We start from the raw sequence: 14,344 nt of genomic DNA on the forward strand, positions 1-14,344 counted from the left end.
AAATTTTTATTTTTTTCTCATTTTTCTTCAGTTTTCTCAACAACTCGATTGCTAAAATCTTGCCTGCTTCAAGAACCGCTTAGAAATATTAAAATTGTAACATTAACTAAAATTGACATGAGATATTGAAATTTTTTTAAATGTCAATATTTTATGTTGTTGTAATAATTAATTAACGTGCTCTAGTTACGGGGGATAAAGTCCGCGTCACTTTCGATGCATACTAACTGGTAACTGGTAAATAAAAGATTGACGCTGTTATGGAGCGCGTCAGTTTTTATTTTTTCTCCGCACTGCCAATACACAAATACTTATTGCATAATAAATTTAGATAAGAATGTACGTAATAAATTTGTATGATAAATTCAATAAATTTAATCAATTTTTCGTATATCTTTGAACTGTTTTTAAAAGATGCCTCGAGAAAATTAATTTTGATTTACTTACAAATGTAATAATATTTTATAATATAAATTACATGTACGTAAGAAGCTTTACATTATTTTAATGAAATATTATACTAGAAAATAAATGTATTCTCAAATGCAAACCAAAATAAGAGCGTATAATCGACGAGACGAGACGAGAGATATCCGATTGACGACAGTTTTAATTTTTTCCACTTGATGTCGCTTATCTCTGCACGCGCAGCAGCAGCGGCTAGTAGGTAAAGTAGGTTAAGAATATATTTTGCTGCTGTCCACAAGTTACGAATTATACGTCAGAAATTTAAATTCCAATCTTGTCAATGATGGATTACAAAGATGAGCAGCGCAATGAGATCGAAGCCTTGGAGTCAATTTATTGCGGAGAACTGGAAAGTATGTATGTCATCGAATTTTAGCGCATAACCTGCAATTGCAGTAGCGGATGAAATATGCAATACGATAATAAATTATCGCATTTAGTTATAAATTATCACCCACATTTATTAATAAATTAATAAAAAGGTTGGAAATAATCCGAGATGTACGTTCCGCAGTTTTAGCGACGGAACCGTATTATATATTTGCTATTCCGATTAAAACGGAGGAATATGAACCAGAAACTGTGAACGGTCTCAGTTGTCGATTAGAGTTTACGTACACGGCAAGGTATCCAGATGAACCGCTGGTCATATCAATCACCGAGCAGGAAAACTTTGAGGATGGAGATGATGAGAATTTAAAAGCGCATCTGGCAGAACAGATGGATGAAAATCTCGGTATGGTAATGGTTTTTACGTTAGTTAGCGCAGCTCAGGAATGGCTTAATGTACAGTGGGACAAAATAAAATTAAAGAGAGAAGAAAGCGCTGCACAAAAACGGAGGGAGGAAGAGGAGGCAGAAAGAGTGAGTAATTTGAATCACGTAATAATTAGTAATAATTTTGAATAACATTCGTTTTTTGCCCTTTTACAGAAACGATTTGAGGGAACCCGCGTAACCGTGGAATCTTTTCTCAGTTGGAAAGAGAAATTCGATGAGGAAATGGGTTACACAAAACGAAGAGAATTGGCAGACCGTGAGGGAAAAAAGTTAACTGGAAAAGAATTGTTTATGACTGACAAAACATTGGATCAGTCGGATCTGAAATTCTTAGATGATGGTAACTTATGTCAAATTTTATTTCTCAGCAAATTTAAACCTTCAGTCTTATTCCCCAAGAGACATTGATAATCTCACATATAACTTGTACAATGCAGGCGATGCTGTAAAAGTTGATGAGAGCTTGTTCCAAAATCTGGACGATTTAGATTCTGAAGACGATGATGAGGATGACCCGGACTTTGATCCAAATATATCGGATAATAGTGCCTAAATGAGTTTGATTCAACGCGTTACTAATGTAAACTGATATGTAGAAAAAATCAGAAAAATACTAAATTATTACAGATAAAATTATTACTAAGGAATGAAATAATTTTATACTTCTGTATATATGAATTCTGTTCGTAAGTTTCCTTTATTAAAGAAGAATATATCTATTTTATATTTAATATTTATATATTAAACATATATGAGCCTCCCCCTTCTATACTCATGCCAAGTATTTATCTTAGAAAATTGTTCAGAAAATCTTTGTTATTTCGATCCAGAACGAGATCAAAAAGTACAAATTTTTATTCAATTTGATAAGTCACGGTTCCATCTTCTTGATCAAAGGAGTATGAAAACCTTGCGAGAATGGTGCTCGCGCGCATATGTGGTGTATGGAGATGGATCATTAATGCATAAAAAAAGTAACGATCAGGATTTAACATTTATTCACAGTATTGCATAACATTATAATTTATATATTTATCAATAATTTATAAATATATATTTGTAATTAATTAATGGAACTTATTTCTCACGTGCAATTATATCGAGATGCTTATTTGCGGCAGCATTTTGCTGTACGGGAATTGTACAGACAAAAAAGTTTCCTCTTCTGTCATAGCAATTAATAAAATGTCGATATTATCGAGAGAAATAAGTACTTTCATCTCATACAACGTAAATAGATTCCGATGTTTCATTTAACAAATTTGTAAACGCTTCTTTTTACTAAGATGCGCACAGTAGAGTACAAAAAGTATTGCTATTACCAAACTATATATATATAACAATATATATATATATATATAACATTTCTTTCGACGCTCCTCTGCAATTTATTAGATATACCAATCACATCAAACAAAATATATTTGGTTAACGTGAATGTATTTGTACCTAAAAATGACGCTATTTCTTCATGGTCTTGTACTGAATCTCTTTTTGAAATTTCATTTGTTTTGATGTTACAATTCATAAAAAAGAATCATGAAGATGATGCTAACTCATTTCTAATAAAGAATCATACATCAATTAGTTGTAACGAACGGTTACTATTCATTAACTATATAGTTTTAAAATACACAATAGATATATTGCGATGATATATTGTATACTACATTGTTATAATGATAATTTTGTAGTATTTTCAAGTGAATGTCTTGGAAAAATAAATAATCTATATTACTGGAACCTGACAATCCATGTCAAAGCTAGTGAATGGTTGATTCTGTGTTGCACTAAAACGCAATATTCGCTACATGAAATAAATAAGTACATAAACATATTTAAACGCAATTGACATTGATTACTTGTAATTGCTTAATTTCTTATTAAATATACGATTTAGTTATTCGCAATAATACATAAAATATATTAACGTTTTAATGCCAACCATAATGGATTAAATTAAGTATATGTCAAAGTAGTTGTCTTGTGTTTACATTCACCAACGCGTCATAATCTGTTGGGAGAAGAACAAAGTTAGTTATAAAAATCTGCAGTTTTGTAAGTTTATCCCAAGCGATATACATAATTTTTACGAATCACAATATTACTGATAGAATATATTATAGTAATAACACTAAAATAATATATCTTGTAAAGAAATTAGAAGAATACTTACGCAAATAAAGAAACGTTCTAAATGTTTTTTTAATTTTATAAATACTATGAATTTTTGAGAGGAAAAAGTAATTTCGATCGCTTGGGTAAACTCGACAAGTTATTAAACTTTCACGTTGTTTCTCCCAAAACACTCTCAGAAAATGTATATATAGAACATCCATGCTCTAAACTACAGGGATTTGCTTGCTTTTATCAAACAATTATAATTATAAAAGCATATTATTTATCACATCATTGCACATTATACAGCATGCAGCTCCAAAAGAAATGATAATGATTATGATAGTGAAGGTAAAATATTTATCTAAAATACATCAATATGATATAAATATAATACATTATTTCCTTTATCTCCTGAAAACCACAAGTTTCCAAAGCATTAAAACTGTGAATCTTTTAAAAGAACAATTTTGCACGGGATGTAACTGTAATGAGAAATGCTAAAAATTTTGAACTTATATTCACGTATTTTATCGCCATTTATTTATTTAAATTTATTAATCACATTTGATTTATGTACATTTATTTAAAATTTATAAATATTGATAATTATCTATAAATATAAGACATCTCATGCATAAAATAAAAGATTTCCGACTTGAGAAAACGTGTGCTTCGATCATTGCTGAAATTCCGAGGACACATTCGCGTCGAATGACCTTCTCGATAGAGATAACTTCAGGAGAGGAAGTGAAGGAGGAAGATTTAAGTTGTTTTCATATCTTGTAGATAATTATCATCGTCCGTGAATGAGAAATCGGGGAACCTAAATTTATCGCATTTATTTTATAATCCTATGCCCAATTTATTTTATAATTCAATCGATTCTTACGAGTTCGTAATCAGATGAGAAAAATTGCATAATTATTCCAATTGTTCCAATAAAAAATTATCCAAGAAAAATATCGGTGCTACATCAGTTTGATATAATACAAACATTTTTCGCGATGTTTAAAACATGCGCAAAATAATGCAATGTATTTTTATAATATATAACTATGTAGAATGTATGATCTTCCTTTCGTTATTTTTAACTGTTTATCTATGCAACGTACTCATCATCATTAATACTGATATGCTGACGAAGGAGGACATTAAAATACATTAAAATACTGTTAGCTTATTGCAACAATGATACTGCTAACAATTAAGTCGTGCCGCATATACAGTATTAGCACTTTTGGTACGAATTAATTGGCAACGCTATAGCGTTAATCATCTGATGGAACAACATCTCTTACGATTAAAACTATGTGCAAGATGTTTTGATGTTTGCAAATGTCGTGAGTGACATTGATTATGAGCTGAAGAGACATTGATATTTTTATCATTACAGACAATAATGATAGCCTCCAACTACTTCCGGCCGATAAAATCCGCTACAGATGTTTTAAATCGTGGCGGATTTCTATTGTGTCTCTGAAAAAAATGAATTAAATGTCCACTGAAATTTCTTATGAATACAGCATCGAAGAGGGGCAACACTGTGAAGAGAATGGATATATTACATGGATATATAACAGTGCTCATCGCAGAATGAAATGTGTTTACTCAGTAATATTAGAACAATTAATATCTTACACTCTCTCCATGAAAATAAATCACAAATAAGAAAACAAGCTTAAGATAGAGCATTAATATCATCGTTGCATATATAAATGTGCTGCAAATTAGCGCATTAGCAAAAAGATAATCAGGATAAAGCATCAATTCATATAGTTTTATAGTCGTGGGGCAATGCAAAGAAACAAGGAATCATAAAGAAGCGCGTGCAAAAAGTGTCGTACCAAAATAAAAGATTCTTAATAAATCTTCTAACGCTCTTGTTCGCTGTAATCAGATTTTCTATTAACTCTACTCGTATGCGATTCTACTTGTTACCGCTAATTTCGATTTAGCTAGCTACTTCCTCGATCCTACAGCTAGTTAGAAAAGTGACATTTTTGTTGAATGATGCGACTCATTCCTACGTGATAGGGAAATTTGATTCGACGGCATGAAAGTCGTCGTCATCGTACTTACTTCTCCGGTAAGATGCGAGGTTTGGCAGAATCGCCCGGCCATTCGTACAGATTTGGCAGTGGACTGTCATAATTGGCATCGTACATCTTACTTATGATAAATTCTCGTTTATCTTTCGGCTCGGGATACTCACTCGCCAAGCCGCCTGTAAACGTGTAACGGATATAGTATGAATAAACATTTTCTAATCATAATATTATACGATTATGACGATACCAACCTTTCGCGTAAGCGTAATCCGCTATTTTAATTGCAATGTCGATGGAGCACTCGCGGATACTGTTTAACGGTGGATACAGACTACCCCTTTCAAGATCCTCGTCTTTCACGTGGTCAGCAACGGCCTGTGCGGAGATCAGGAACAAATCTTCAGTGATATGGTGGACTCCGGTTGCGATAACGCCCAAGGCGATACCGGGGAAGATATACGCGTTATTGCCTTGTCCAGGCTTGTACGTCTTCCCGTTATATTTCACTTCGCCGAACGGTGAACCCGAGGAGAATATACATCTACCCTAAAACACACGTTCAGACACACGTTCGGTCCGACAAATCAGTTTAGTGCGCCGTCAGCGAGCGGAACTATTATAGGGTGTTACGTTATTCTTAGTCGATTTGAAATGGGATGACATTCGTACATTGGTATACTCGTACGCCTGCTGCGCCGTGCATTCAGCTTTACTGGTTGGATTACTTAGAGCGAAGATCAACGGCCTCTCGTTATTTTTTGCCATCTCTGCTAGAACCTCGGGTGTGAATGCCCCTGCCGCCGCCGCAGCGCCTGCGCGAACATTTCGACTCTGCACCAAGATCGTTTTTCCTCGAGAGAAGCTGCTTACCTATTAGAACGGTGGGTTTGATCTCTTTCACGACGTCGATCAGGGTCTTCGTCACTTTATGGTCCTTTGCGTACCAGATTTTGTGGCCGTCCAGATTACCTTCGGGCCGATTCTTCACGAGTAGTCCATCAATGTCCATCATCCAGATGTTATCGCGCGCTTGCTGCTCGGTGCAACCATCAGCCATCATTGCTTTGACGCAGAGATCGGCGATCCCGATAGCTGCCTACACAGCCGAGCAAATAGAATAAATGTTGTTTCATCGTAATCCCGGAGCAAACATGCGAATATGTTTGCTCTTCTTGAGAGATATGATTATTATCTCTCATATACCTCTCCGGCACCCAGAAAGACAAACTTATTATCTGCCATTCTCTTCTTCGTTATTCTCTTTGACGCCAAGATTCCAGCCACCGCAACCGCGGCCGTGCCTTGTATATCATCGTTGAACGTACAATACTTGTCTCTGTACCTGTCCAGGAAGCGGAAGGCGTTGTGGTTTCCAAAGTCCTCAAACTGAAGCGTTATCATCACATTGTGTAGAATCATATAGGATACATGCATGCTAAGTCTGCGATATCCGATGTTAGCTTACTTGGATAAGAACGTTTTGTCCGTACTTCTGCACACAGGCAGCCATAAATTCGTCGATTAGTTCGTCATACTCGGCACCTTGACTCCTAGGCTTGTTAAGACCGATGTAATGAGGATCGTTCCTCAGCTGTTCGTTATTAGTGCCTACATCGATGGCGATCGGCAAGCATTGATGCGGTTTAATACCAGCTAGCGCTGTATAAAGCGCCAGTTTTCCAACCGGAATACCCATACCGCAAGCACCGAGGTCACCAAGACCTAAAATTCTCTCGCCGTCTGTCACGCAAATGGCGCGCACTGCTTGTTCTGGCCTGGCAATGCGATAAGAGGTATCATAGAAGATAGACTAATGCGACATTGTGCGTAACATGATCATTCTTTCTCGCTTGGCGCTGCTCCGCGACATAACGAAACGTGATGCGTGCGCTGCTGTACATATCGCGTTGAATCCTATTTTTAGCAAATGCACGCCACACGCGCACTTTCCGCTCGACTCTGCATGACGCTTAACTCCAGAGGCTCTTTATATGATATTAGCGAATAACGTATTCTTCTTCCAACTCTCACGATGATTACCGAATCATGTCTGATTTAATTACTTGATGCACGTTACATAAAAATTTTAAAAACAGGTTCTCACAAATATATTTGATCCCCGTCCTTTCAAAATGACCGTTTTGATATTATCTTTATTAATACTAACCAATTATTTAAGATCTCATAAATATGGCCCTTGTCGTATATAGTGATGAAAAGTCCGCGAGGTCTGCGATAAATAACGCCAAACTTTTGGCAGGCCAAACCGACCGTAGGTGTATAAACGATTGGCATCATCTGCTCGATGTTCTCGCTCAACAAGCGGAAAAATAATCTTTCGTTTCTTTCCTAAAAATGATTCCGATAAAAGGTAAGAACAGTTTTGGGCACGTGAGTGCGGCAACAAACGATATTTACCTGAAGCTCCACTAGATACAAATATCGGTTTAAATCCTCCGAGTACTTCATCACTGAAGCTTTACACAGAGCCAGTTGTTCCTCTTGTGTCTTAAATCTAGGCGGTTGCAGACCATGTATCCCCAGAGCTAGTCTTTCTTTCAGAGTGAATGCCAAGCCCTGTTACGGAACGCACACATCAGGATTGTAAACGTAATTTAAATAAACGCAAAATCCGACAGACACAATAATACCTTATTAAGTCGGGGATCTCTGAGATGTCCGATACCCTTCACCATATTGATGGGTATCACATCTCCCGAAACCTCGTGGATGTCTCTTTGCGGAATGTCTCTCACGGCGGCGTGCAAAGGTGGAAGCGTTCGCGTCCATGATCCTCCGCAGTTTCTGCCACTGATCGATCTACAAATATGCGCCAAAAATTTGTATGGTACCTCAGACTGTAATAAATTACAGTCTATGAGACATAAATGGTATTTGTTTCGGTATCCCGCAAAGAACGGTTGAAGAGAAAAACATTCATTCGACTGTTGGCGAAACTATGCCTGACGTCTGCGTCCGTGGCATAAAACCACTTGTTTTATACACATAGATATAACATCCGTTTTAAATGTTGTACAATCTTCGTTGTCTCTACCATTTACCGTAATTGATGATGACACAGACGATGAGTCATATTTCAGCGGAGTTATACAGTTTCATACACGCGTGAGAATCGAAAGTCTTTTTATAAGGAATGTAACACCATCCATCATTTTCGCGAGTACTTTTTAGATGATAATCAGTGAAAAGATGTGATAATATGATGTTAATTTTCGAAATAGTATCACGAGACCATTGATTCGACAGATCGTCAGATCCTATAGATAAGTTGTTCTTATCGCGTACCGTTATCACTATTTTTATTGCCAAAAGAACAGATTTCGTAATACATGAATATTTGAACTCAATTATTGTCGAGTACTAGATAAGTGTATATATACATGTGTGTAAATTGTCGTATTATAACAGTTATTAGTTTAATATCTGTAGAATAAACTTTTACGATTTTCAATCTTGGTTTTAAAAATAATATTGGACACAACGAACAAACAAAAAAGAATAATAATTTTGTTTGATACTATTTATTTGCAATAAGATCAAGTGAAACATCGACAACTTTCTTATATATTTCATTTGAGATGATACATCCGATTTGTACTGCTAATCGTAAAATCGATAAATAAGCCGACAGTTGCATATACCCGGACAGACCAGGAACGATGATTAGATAAGAGTTCATGGAATGGTAGACCTAAGAAATTCACTGAAGATTCACGTCAAATGTATGAATTCGCAGTAGATACACGACGAGTAACCAAGCTAGCAAGTAGAGTAGATAAATAGTAAATATGTGCAATGTTTGCAGAAAGTGTAACTGCCAGAATGATAAGATTTTCAAGATCAAGTAGGATTAAATGACAGAAATTCTTTCTTTTTCTCAAAAATTTTCTAGTAATCGATAAATGACATAATCTTTTTATGTCTACGACATCACCTGACATCAGTCTCTCGCGGCTCAAGAGCCACAAAGCGGGTTATGCTATTATTATTTCCATGGCGTAAAGCCAGCTTTAAAGAAATGATCGTGTGAAATTTGCTGAGGTAGCTAGCATATATGTATTTTTTAGTCGTTTTCAGAACGTGATGGTCATAATTAGAATGTAATTGATATGGCACATTATAAAGACAATATGTTCGCCTGAATGCAAGGTTTTACATCGCAAAATACAAAAACAGATAATTTGAAATTAAACGTTTGCACAGGAAAGTGTCTCCTTTTAATAGCCTTTTAATATAGTTTAATAGTTTAAAGTTCAATGATAGTTCTTGCACTCGTGGGATATTCGTAAACGTAATTATGTTTTAATATAGATGAAGCAAACATAGATTGGAAGCATGCCTTTGAGCGGTCCTATAATATGCCATTATAATGGAATAGCAGTTTCGATCTGTTAAACGATTCATGGAGGGACTCGTGGCCTTCGTTATTACAGTTTCCTCATGACATTAAACAAGCGGACCGCGCTCCGTCACATTTGCATGCTTATATACGTGATGTTGTGTTGTTGCATGTAAATTAAAGAAAATTATCGATTCCGTGTGATCAATATAAGAATATAAGAAGTAGTTTCGATAGCAGTAGCATTACATAATTACATAATTTTCTTTTTATGGATTCTATAAATAGTCCTGACAGCGTAGTCATCAGTGACATAAAACAACGCAGCTTCATCGTAGCGCAACGACGAACTTGCGAGTTATGTTAGAGCACAGTTGTATTTGTCGCGATTTTTCCCATGGCTTTAATCGATCGATTGTGACAATGACAGTAATGTGGGAAATATTTTGGACCTAATGTATAAATGCATGGATTCTTGTTACGTGTGATATTACGAGACAAATAAGGCAAGGACAAATAAGAGAGGCAGTCGAAAATAACGAACGATGGAGACGACTTTTTTTTAATTAATTCGATAACTAACATAAAGTCGAAAACATCAAGACAGAGCAAGAGGAGCGCCAGTTCGCATAAAACGCATTATTGTGAATCCGTATCAAATCGTTAATCGTTAATTGTATCCAAATGTATTCACTCGAAATACATATCTTATATCTATACAATAATTAAATATATATTATTATTTTAATTAGACCAATTAAGAGCTTTTAATTAGACTAAGTTTACAATTATCTACTATTAGAGATCTAGCAGTAATTATTTAATATATGTAAGATCGTGATTTGATTTTGCGATTTTGCTGTCGGAAGCAGCTGATAATAAAAAGCGAGTATCCTTAAAAAGCTAGGAAAGTCCCGTCGTTATAATCAAAATTCTACTTTTATATTCGTTCATACATAATTGATGAGAACGTCCATAAAGGTTAACGTGAAAAATGAGAGAAAAAAAGAACGAGAAAGATATCCGAGGACGAGTATAAAATAGTTTCTTGATGTGGATAAATTTATCCCAACGGAAACGACGGAGCTTCCGGTAGCATTTAATATTTGACTCGCGCTACGTCATGTCACTTACGCGGCGAGATGGTACGTGCACAGGTCGCAAAATTGTCGAATCGCTAGGAAGCGACATTCAATCAATTGGCACAAATAATCGATCAAGTGCATCTCACGGCTCGCGGATGAGACACACGTGGGGTTTCGTCAAGCGGATTGAGATGCAACTCGTGCGTCATGCCGATAGATGACTGAACACATCCATGAGTCATCAAGCACCACCATGTGCTTACGTTCATATTGTGTCTGTTCCGTTATCGATTGTTTCGAACGCGCAGATAATTTCAATAGTACGTCACGTGACGCCCATGATAATAACTGATTGTGAGAAAAAAATGAGACGCCGACGCATTCAGCGGAATGGAAGCGATACGATCGTACGAGTAGATTCTTCTTGAAAATCGCTGTGTTTATGCGTGAAACTATACTACTCATGTATAATAACAACCAGTTGCTGGAAATTTATCGTTGTAAATTCTCTTTGGAGATTTGCCACCGATGTCTAATGAATCGCGTCGATATTTTTTCTCGGTAATTAAGGGGGGAGCCTGCTTTAGAACGTTGAAAATAAGGTATAATTTTACGAATTGTTTTGGAGAAACTATACAGCGGATCATTATAAAACTTTGATGCATTTATTAGTACATGTTTAAAGATAAAAAAATTATTTTTTTATTTGAATATATCGCCTGTAGAGGTCGTCCTGGAGGCACCTTAGTGCAGCCGGCATTGAAAATTGGTGAGCATTCTCCTGCCTCCAAATTTCATCCAAACTGAAAAATTGAAATATTTTCTTGTTATTTATGAATTCCCATCGTCGATGAACCTTTAATATTCATAAAAACATTAAGTTAAACAATTACTTTTGCATGAAAAAGTTCAACAACTTTGCCTAAAAATCGTACTTTTGTGTTCTAAGCTCCACCATTTTGGCACTTTTCAACTTTTTTCTTCTCGCTTTGGTTCATCGACGATGGGAATTCATAAATAACGAGAAGATATTTCAATTTTTCAGTTTAGACGAAATTTGGAGGCAGGAGAATGCTCACCAATTTGCAATGCCGGCGACGCGGCTGCACTAAGATTTCTCCAGGACGACCTCTACAAGCGATATATTCAAATCAAAAAATAATTTTTTTTATCTTTAAACATGTACTAATAAATGCATCAAAGTTTTATAATGATCCGCTGTATAGTTTCTCCAAAAACAATTCGTAAAATATACCTTATTTTCAGCGTTCTAAAGCAGGCTCCCCCCTTAACTCGGGATAATAGTCCTGATGAATTGCGCGATAGATCGTCGTGGAACTGCTTTCTGAAAGCATGATGATCAGTGCGAACCTCATTTGACCGGCGAGCATCGAGAACATCGCGGAAGCAAGGAGTCCTTCGACAACGGTCAAGGCCACGAACGAAGGCCAGGGGGAGGGAGAGAGAGAGAAAGAGAGAAGAACGTAAGAGAGCGGGCCAACGGTGATGAGACACCTGAAGAAAAGCACGACGCGATCCTCGCTCGGCAACGGCTTCGCGTGGTATCGATCGCCAGCTGGCTGGGCGCTCCGATTTTCAGCACCGCATTGCGGGCCACGAGTCGACTTACACTCGCGGCCCTTCTTCCCTCAAACGATCGCCTTCCCGTGCTCGCAAAGGGCTCGACCCGCACCTGCTGTTCCGCTTGCGCGAGTGTGCGTGCGTCGCTCGTCGACGGATCGCGAGCCTGAGAGTGACCGATAGTGACGACCGTACACGTCCCGCGTAAATTTGTCCCTCGATACTCACAATATAGACTTTTGCAGGACGAACATCTCGCTCTCCTCGCGTGCTCGCAGCTGATCGCACCTCCCACCCGACAGCACCGGCGCGCGACTGCGCGTTCTTGGAGATGTGGCCGCGTCCGCGCCGCGACGGTCCGTTTCGTCGGCGGCGCGACAAAGGCGCGCCGAAAGGTGCGCCGCGCCGCGCGGCGTCATTGTGACGCGCGAGAATCGAAGAGGCGAGGAAACATAAAAAGATTATGTCATTTATCGATTACTAGAAAATTTTTGAGAAAAAGAAAGAATTTCTGTCATTTAATCCTACTTGATCTTGAAAATCTTATCATTCTGGCAGTTACACTTTCTGCAAACATTGCACATATTTACTATTTATCTACTCTACTTGCTAGCTTGGTTACTCGTCGTGTATCTACTGCGAATTTATACATTTGACGTGAATCTTCAGTGAATTTCTCAGGTCTACCATTCCATGAACTCTTATCTAATCATCGTTCCTGGTCTGTCCGGGTATATGCAACTGTCGGCTTATTTATCGATTTTACGATTAGCAGTACAAATCGGATGTATCATCTCAAATGAAATATATAAGAAAGTTGTCGATGTTTCACTTGATCTTATTGCAAATAAATAGTATCAAACAAAATTATTATTCTTTTTTGTTTGTTCGTTGTGTCCAATATTATTTTTAAAACCAAGATTGAAAATCGTAAAAGTTTATTCTACAGATATTAAATTAATAATTGTTATAATACGACAATTTACACACATGTATATATACACTTATCTAGTACTCGACAATAATTGAGTTCAAATATTCATGTATTACGAAATCTGTTCTTTTGGCAATAAAAATAGTGATAACGGTACGCGTTACTATCATTCCACCCCCCGATATGTGCGGTAGCGGATACTGTATGCCATTTTATCCCTCTTGTTGTCTCGCGTAAGAGACTTTAGAATATTACAAGGATAAATACAGATATTTGTTCTTGTCACGCACATCTTGGACGCACGATCGTCTCCAAAATGCATGTTCTGATTGCAAATCGCAATGGATAATACAACGGCCATTGGTGATCCGCGAATGGCACTCCATGTGACTATTCTCTTTCTTCTCCGTCTCGCTCAATGGGCTGATGTCGAGAACGAAACGCTTGGCCCGCAGGCCAAAATTGCAACAGACTTGCTGTGGGAAGACGCGATATTTTTACAATGTATATTCTCGGCATTCGTTTCTCATGAAACACTCTGCTCGCTAACCGACAGCTAGTACATCCGGTTTGTCGGAACGATGACAGGAAACGACCTGACCGACCAGCGTGTCGAGAGTTCGAGAGAGCACCATCTCTCTCACCAACCGATGAATCATCCGCGCAGTATTCTATCTGGGAAGAGGATCGTAAAAAAGCTTTTTATATTTTACTATCTTTCGCGTGCAATATCGTTATCATTTGCTGATAAATCATGATAAGGGAAATTTATGAAGGCCGTTTTTTCGAAATCCGGATGCAATCGATGCAGATTAGCGCATGGAATGCAATCAGGTGCGTTTACGCAATTTTGATGGAAACTACGGCCAACTACGCATTGTATTTTAGTTGAAATTAATTATAAATACATTTGAGTATCCTATATCAATTATTATAATTTTGCCAATGTAAATAACTGATATTATAA

At 37.0% G+C, this 14,344-nt stretch overlaps 2 protein-coding genes across 4 annotated transcripts; one reads left to right on the forward strand and one right to left on the reverse strand.

The window, feature by feature from the left end:
• Positions 1-618: 618 nt before the first annotated feature.
• LOC105275724 (RWD domain-containing protein 1) lies at positions 619-1,979 on the forward strand. Its single transcript, XM_011332791.3, has 4 exons — positions 619-821; positions 983-1,332; positions 1,402-1,588; positions 1,686-1,979. Exons 1-4 carry the CDS (start codon positions 749-751, stop codon positions 1,799-1,801), a joined length of 726 nt encoding a protein of 241 aa, XP_011331093.1. The 5' UTR covers positions 619-748; the 3' UTR covers positions 1,802-1,979.
• A 380-nt stretch (positions 1,980-2,359) lies between these two features.
• LOC105275725 (NADP-dependent malic enzyme) lies at positions 2,360-12,877 on the reverse strand. Of its 3 annotated transcripts, XR_893281.2 has the most exons (12): positions 12,672-12,877; positions 8,069-8,237; positions 7,836-7,994; positions 7,585-7,766; positions 6,883-7,192; positions 6,621-6,803; positions 6,288-6,513; positions 6,087-6,229; positions 5,669-5,963; positions 5,449-5,593; positions 4,668-4,845; positions 2,360-3,262 (listed from the first exon to the last, which is right to left on the reverse strand). XR_893281.2 is itself a non-coding variant. In XM_011332792.2 (11 exons), exons 1-11 carry the CDS (start codon positions 12,860-12,862, stop codon positions 3,256-3,258), a joined length of 2,010 nt encoding a protein of 669 aa, XP_011331094.1. In that variant the 5' UTR covers positions 12,863-12,877; the 3' UTR covers positions 2,360-3,255. The 3 variants fall into 3 exon arrangements, 2 of the variants coding, with proteins under 2 accessions (XP_011331094.1, XP_026827636.1); XM_011332792.2 differs by lacking the exon at positions 4,668-4,845; XM_026971835.1 differs by lacking the exons at positions 2,360-3,262; positions 12,672-12,877 and adding an exon at positions 10,912-11,428 and having other exon boundaries at positions 4,806-4,845.
• Between the last annotated feature and the right edge of the window lie 1,467 nt (positions 12,878-14,344).

This window comes from Ooceraea biroi, chromosome 8 (assembly GCF_003672135.1).
Source record: "Ooceraea biroi isolate clonal line C1 chromosome 8, Obir_v5.4, whole genome shotgun sequence".
Lineage (NCBI taxonomy): Eukaryota > Metazoa > Arthropoda > Insecta > Hymenoptera > Formicidae > Ooceraea > Ooceraea biroi.

Coding starts and splice junctions, on each gene's coding strand:
- LOC105275724 (XM_011332791.3), top strand. CDS start 749: ATGATGGATTACAAAGATGAGCAGCGCAATGAGATCGAAGCCTTGGAG. Junction 822..982: donor TTATTGCGGAGAACTGGAAA/GTATGTATGTCA, acceptor TACGTTCCGCAG/TTTTAGCGACGGAACCGTAT. Junction 1,333..1,401: donor AGGAAGAGGAGGCAGAAAGA/GTGAGTAATTTG, acceptor GCCCTTTTACAG/AAACGATTTGAGGGAACCCG.
- LOC105275725 (XM_011332792.2), bottom strand. CDS start 12,862: ATGACGCCGCGCGGCGCGGCGCACCTTTCGGCGCGCCTTTGTCGCGCC. Junction 6,514..6,620: donor TCTTTCTGGGTGCCGGAGAG/GTATATGAGAGA, acceptor TCGGCTGTGTAG/GCAGCTATCGGGATCGCCGA. Junction 5,594..5,668: donor GGATTACGCTTACGCGAAAG/GTTGGTATCGTC, acceptor ACACGTTTACAG/GCGGCTTGGCGAGTGAGTAT.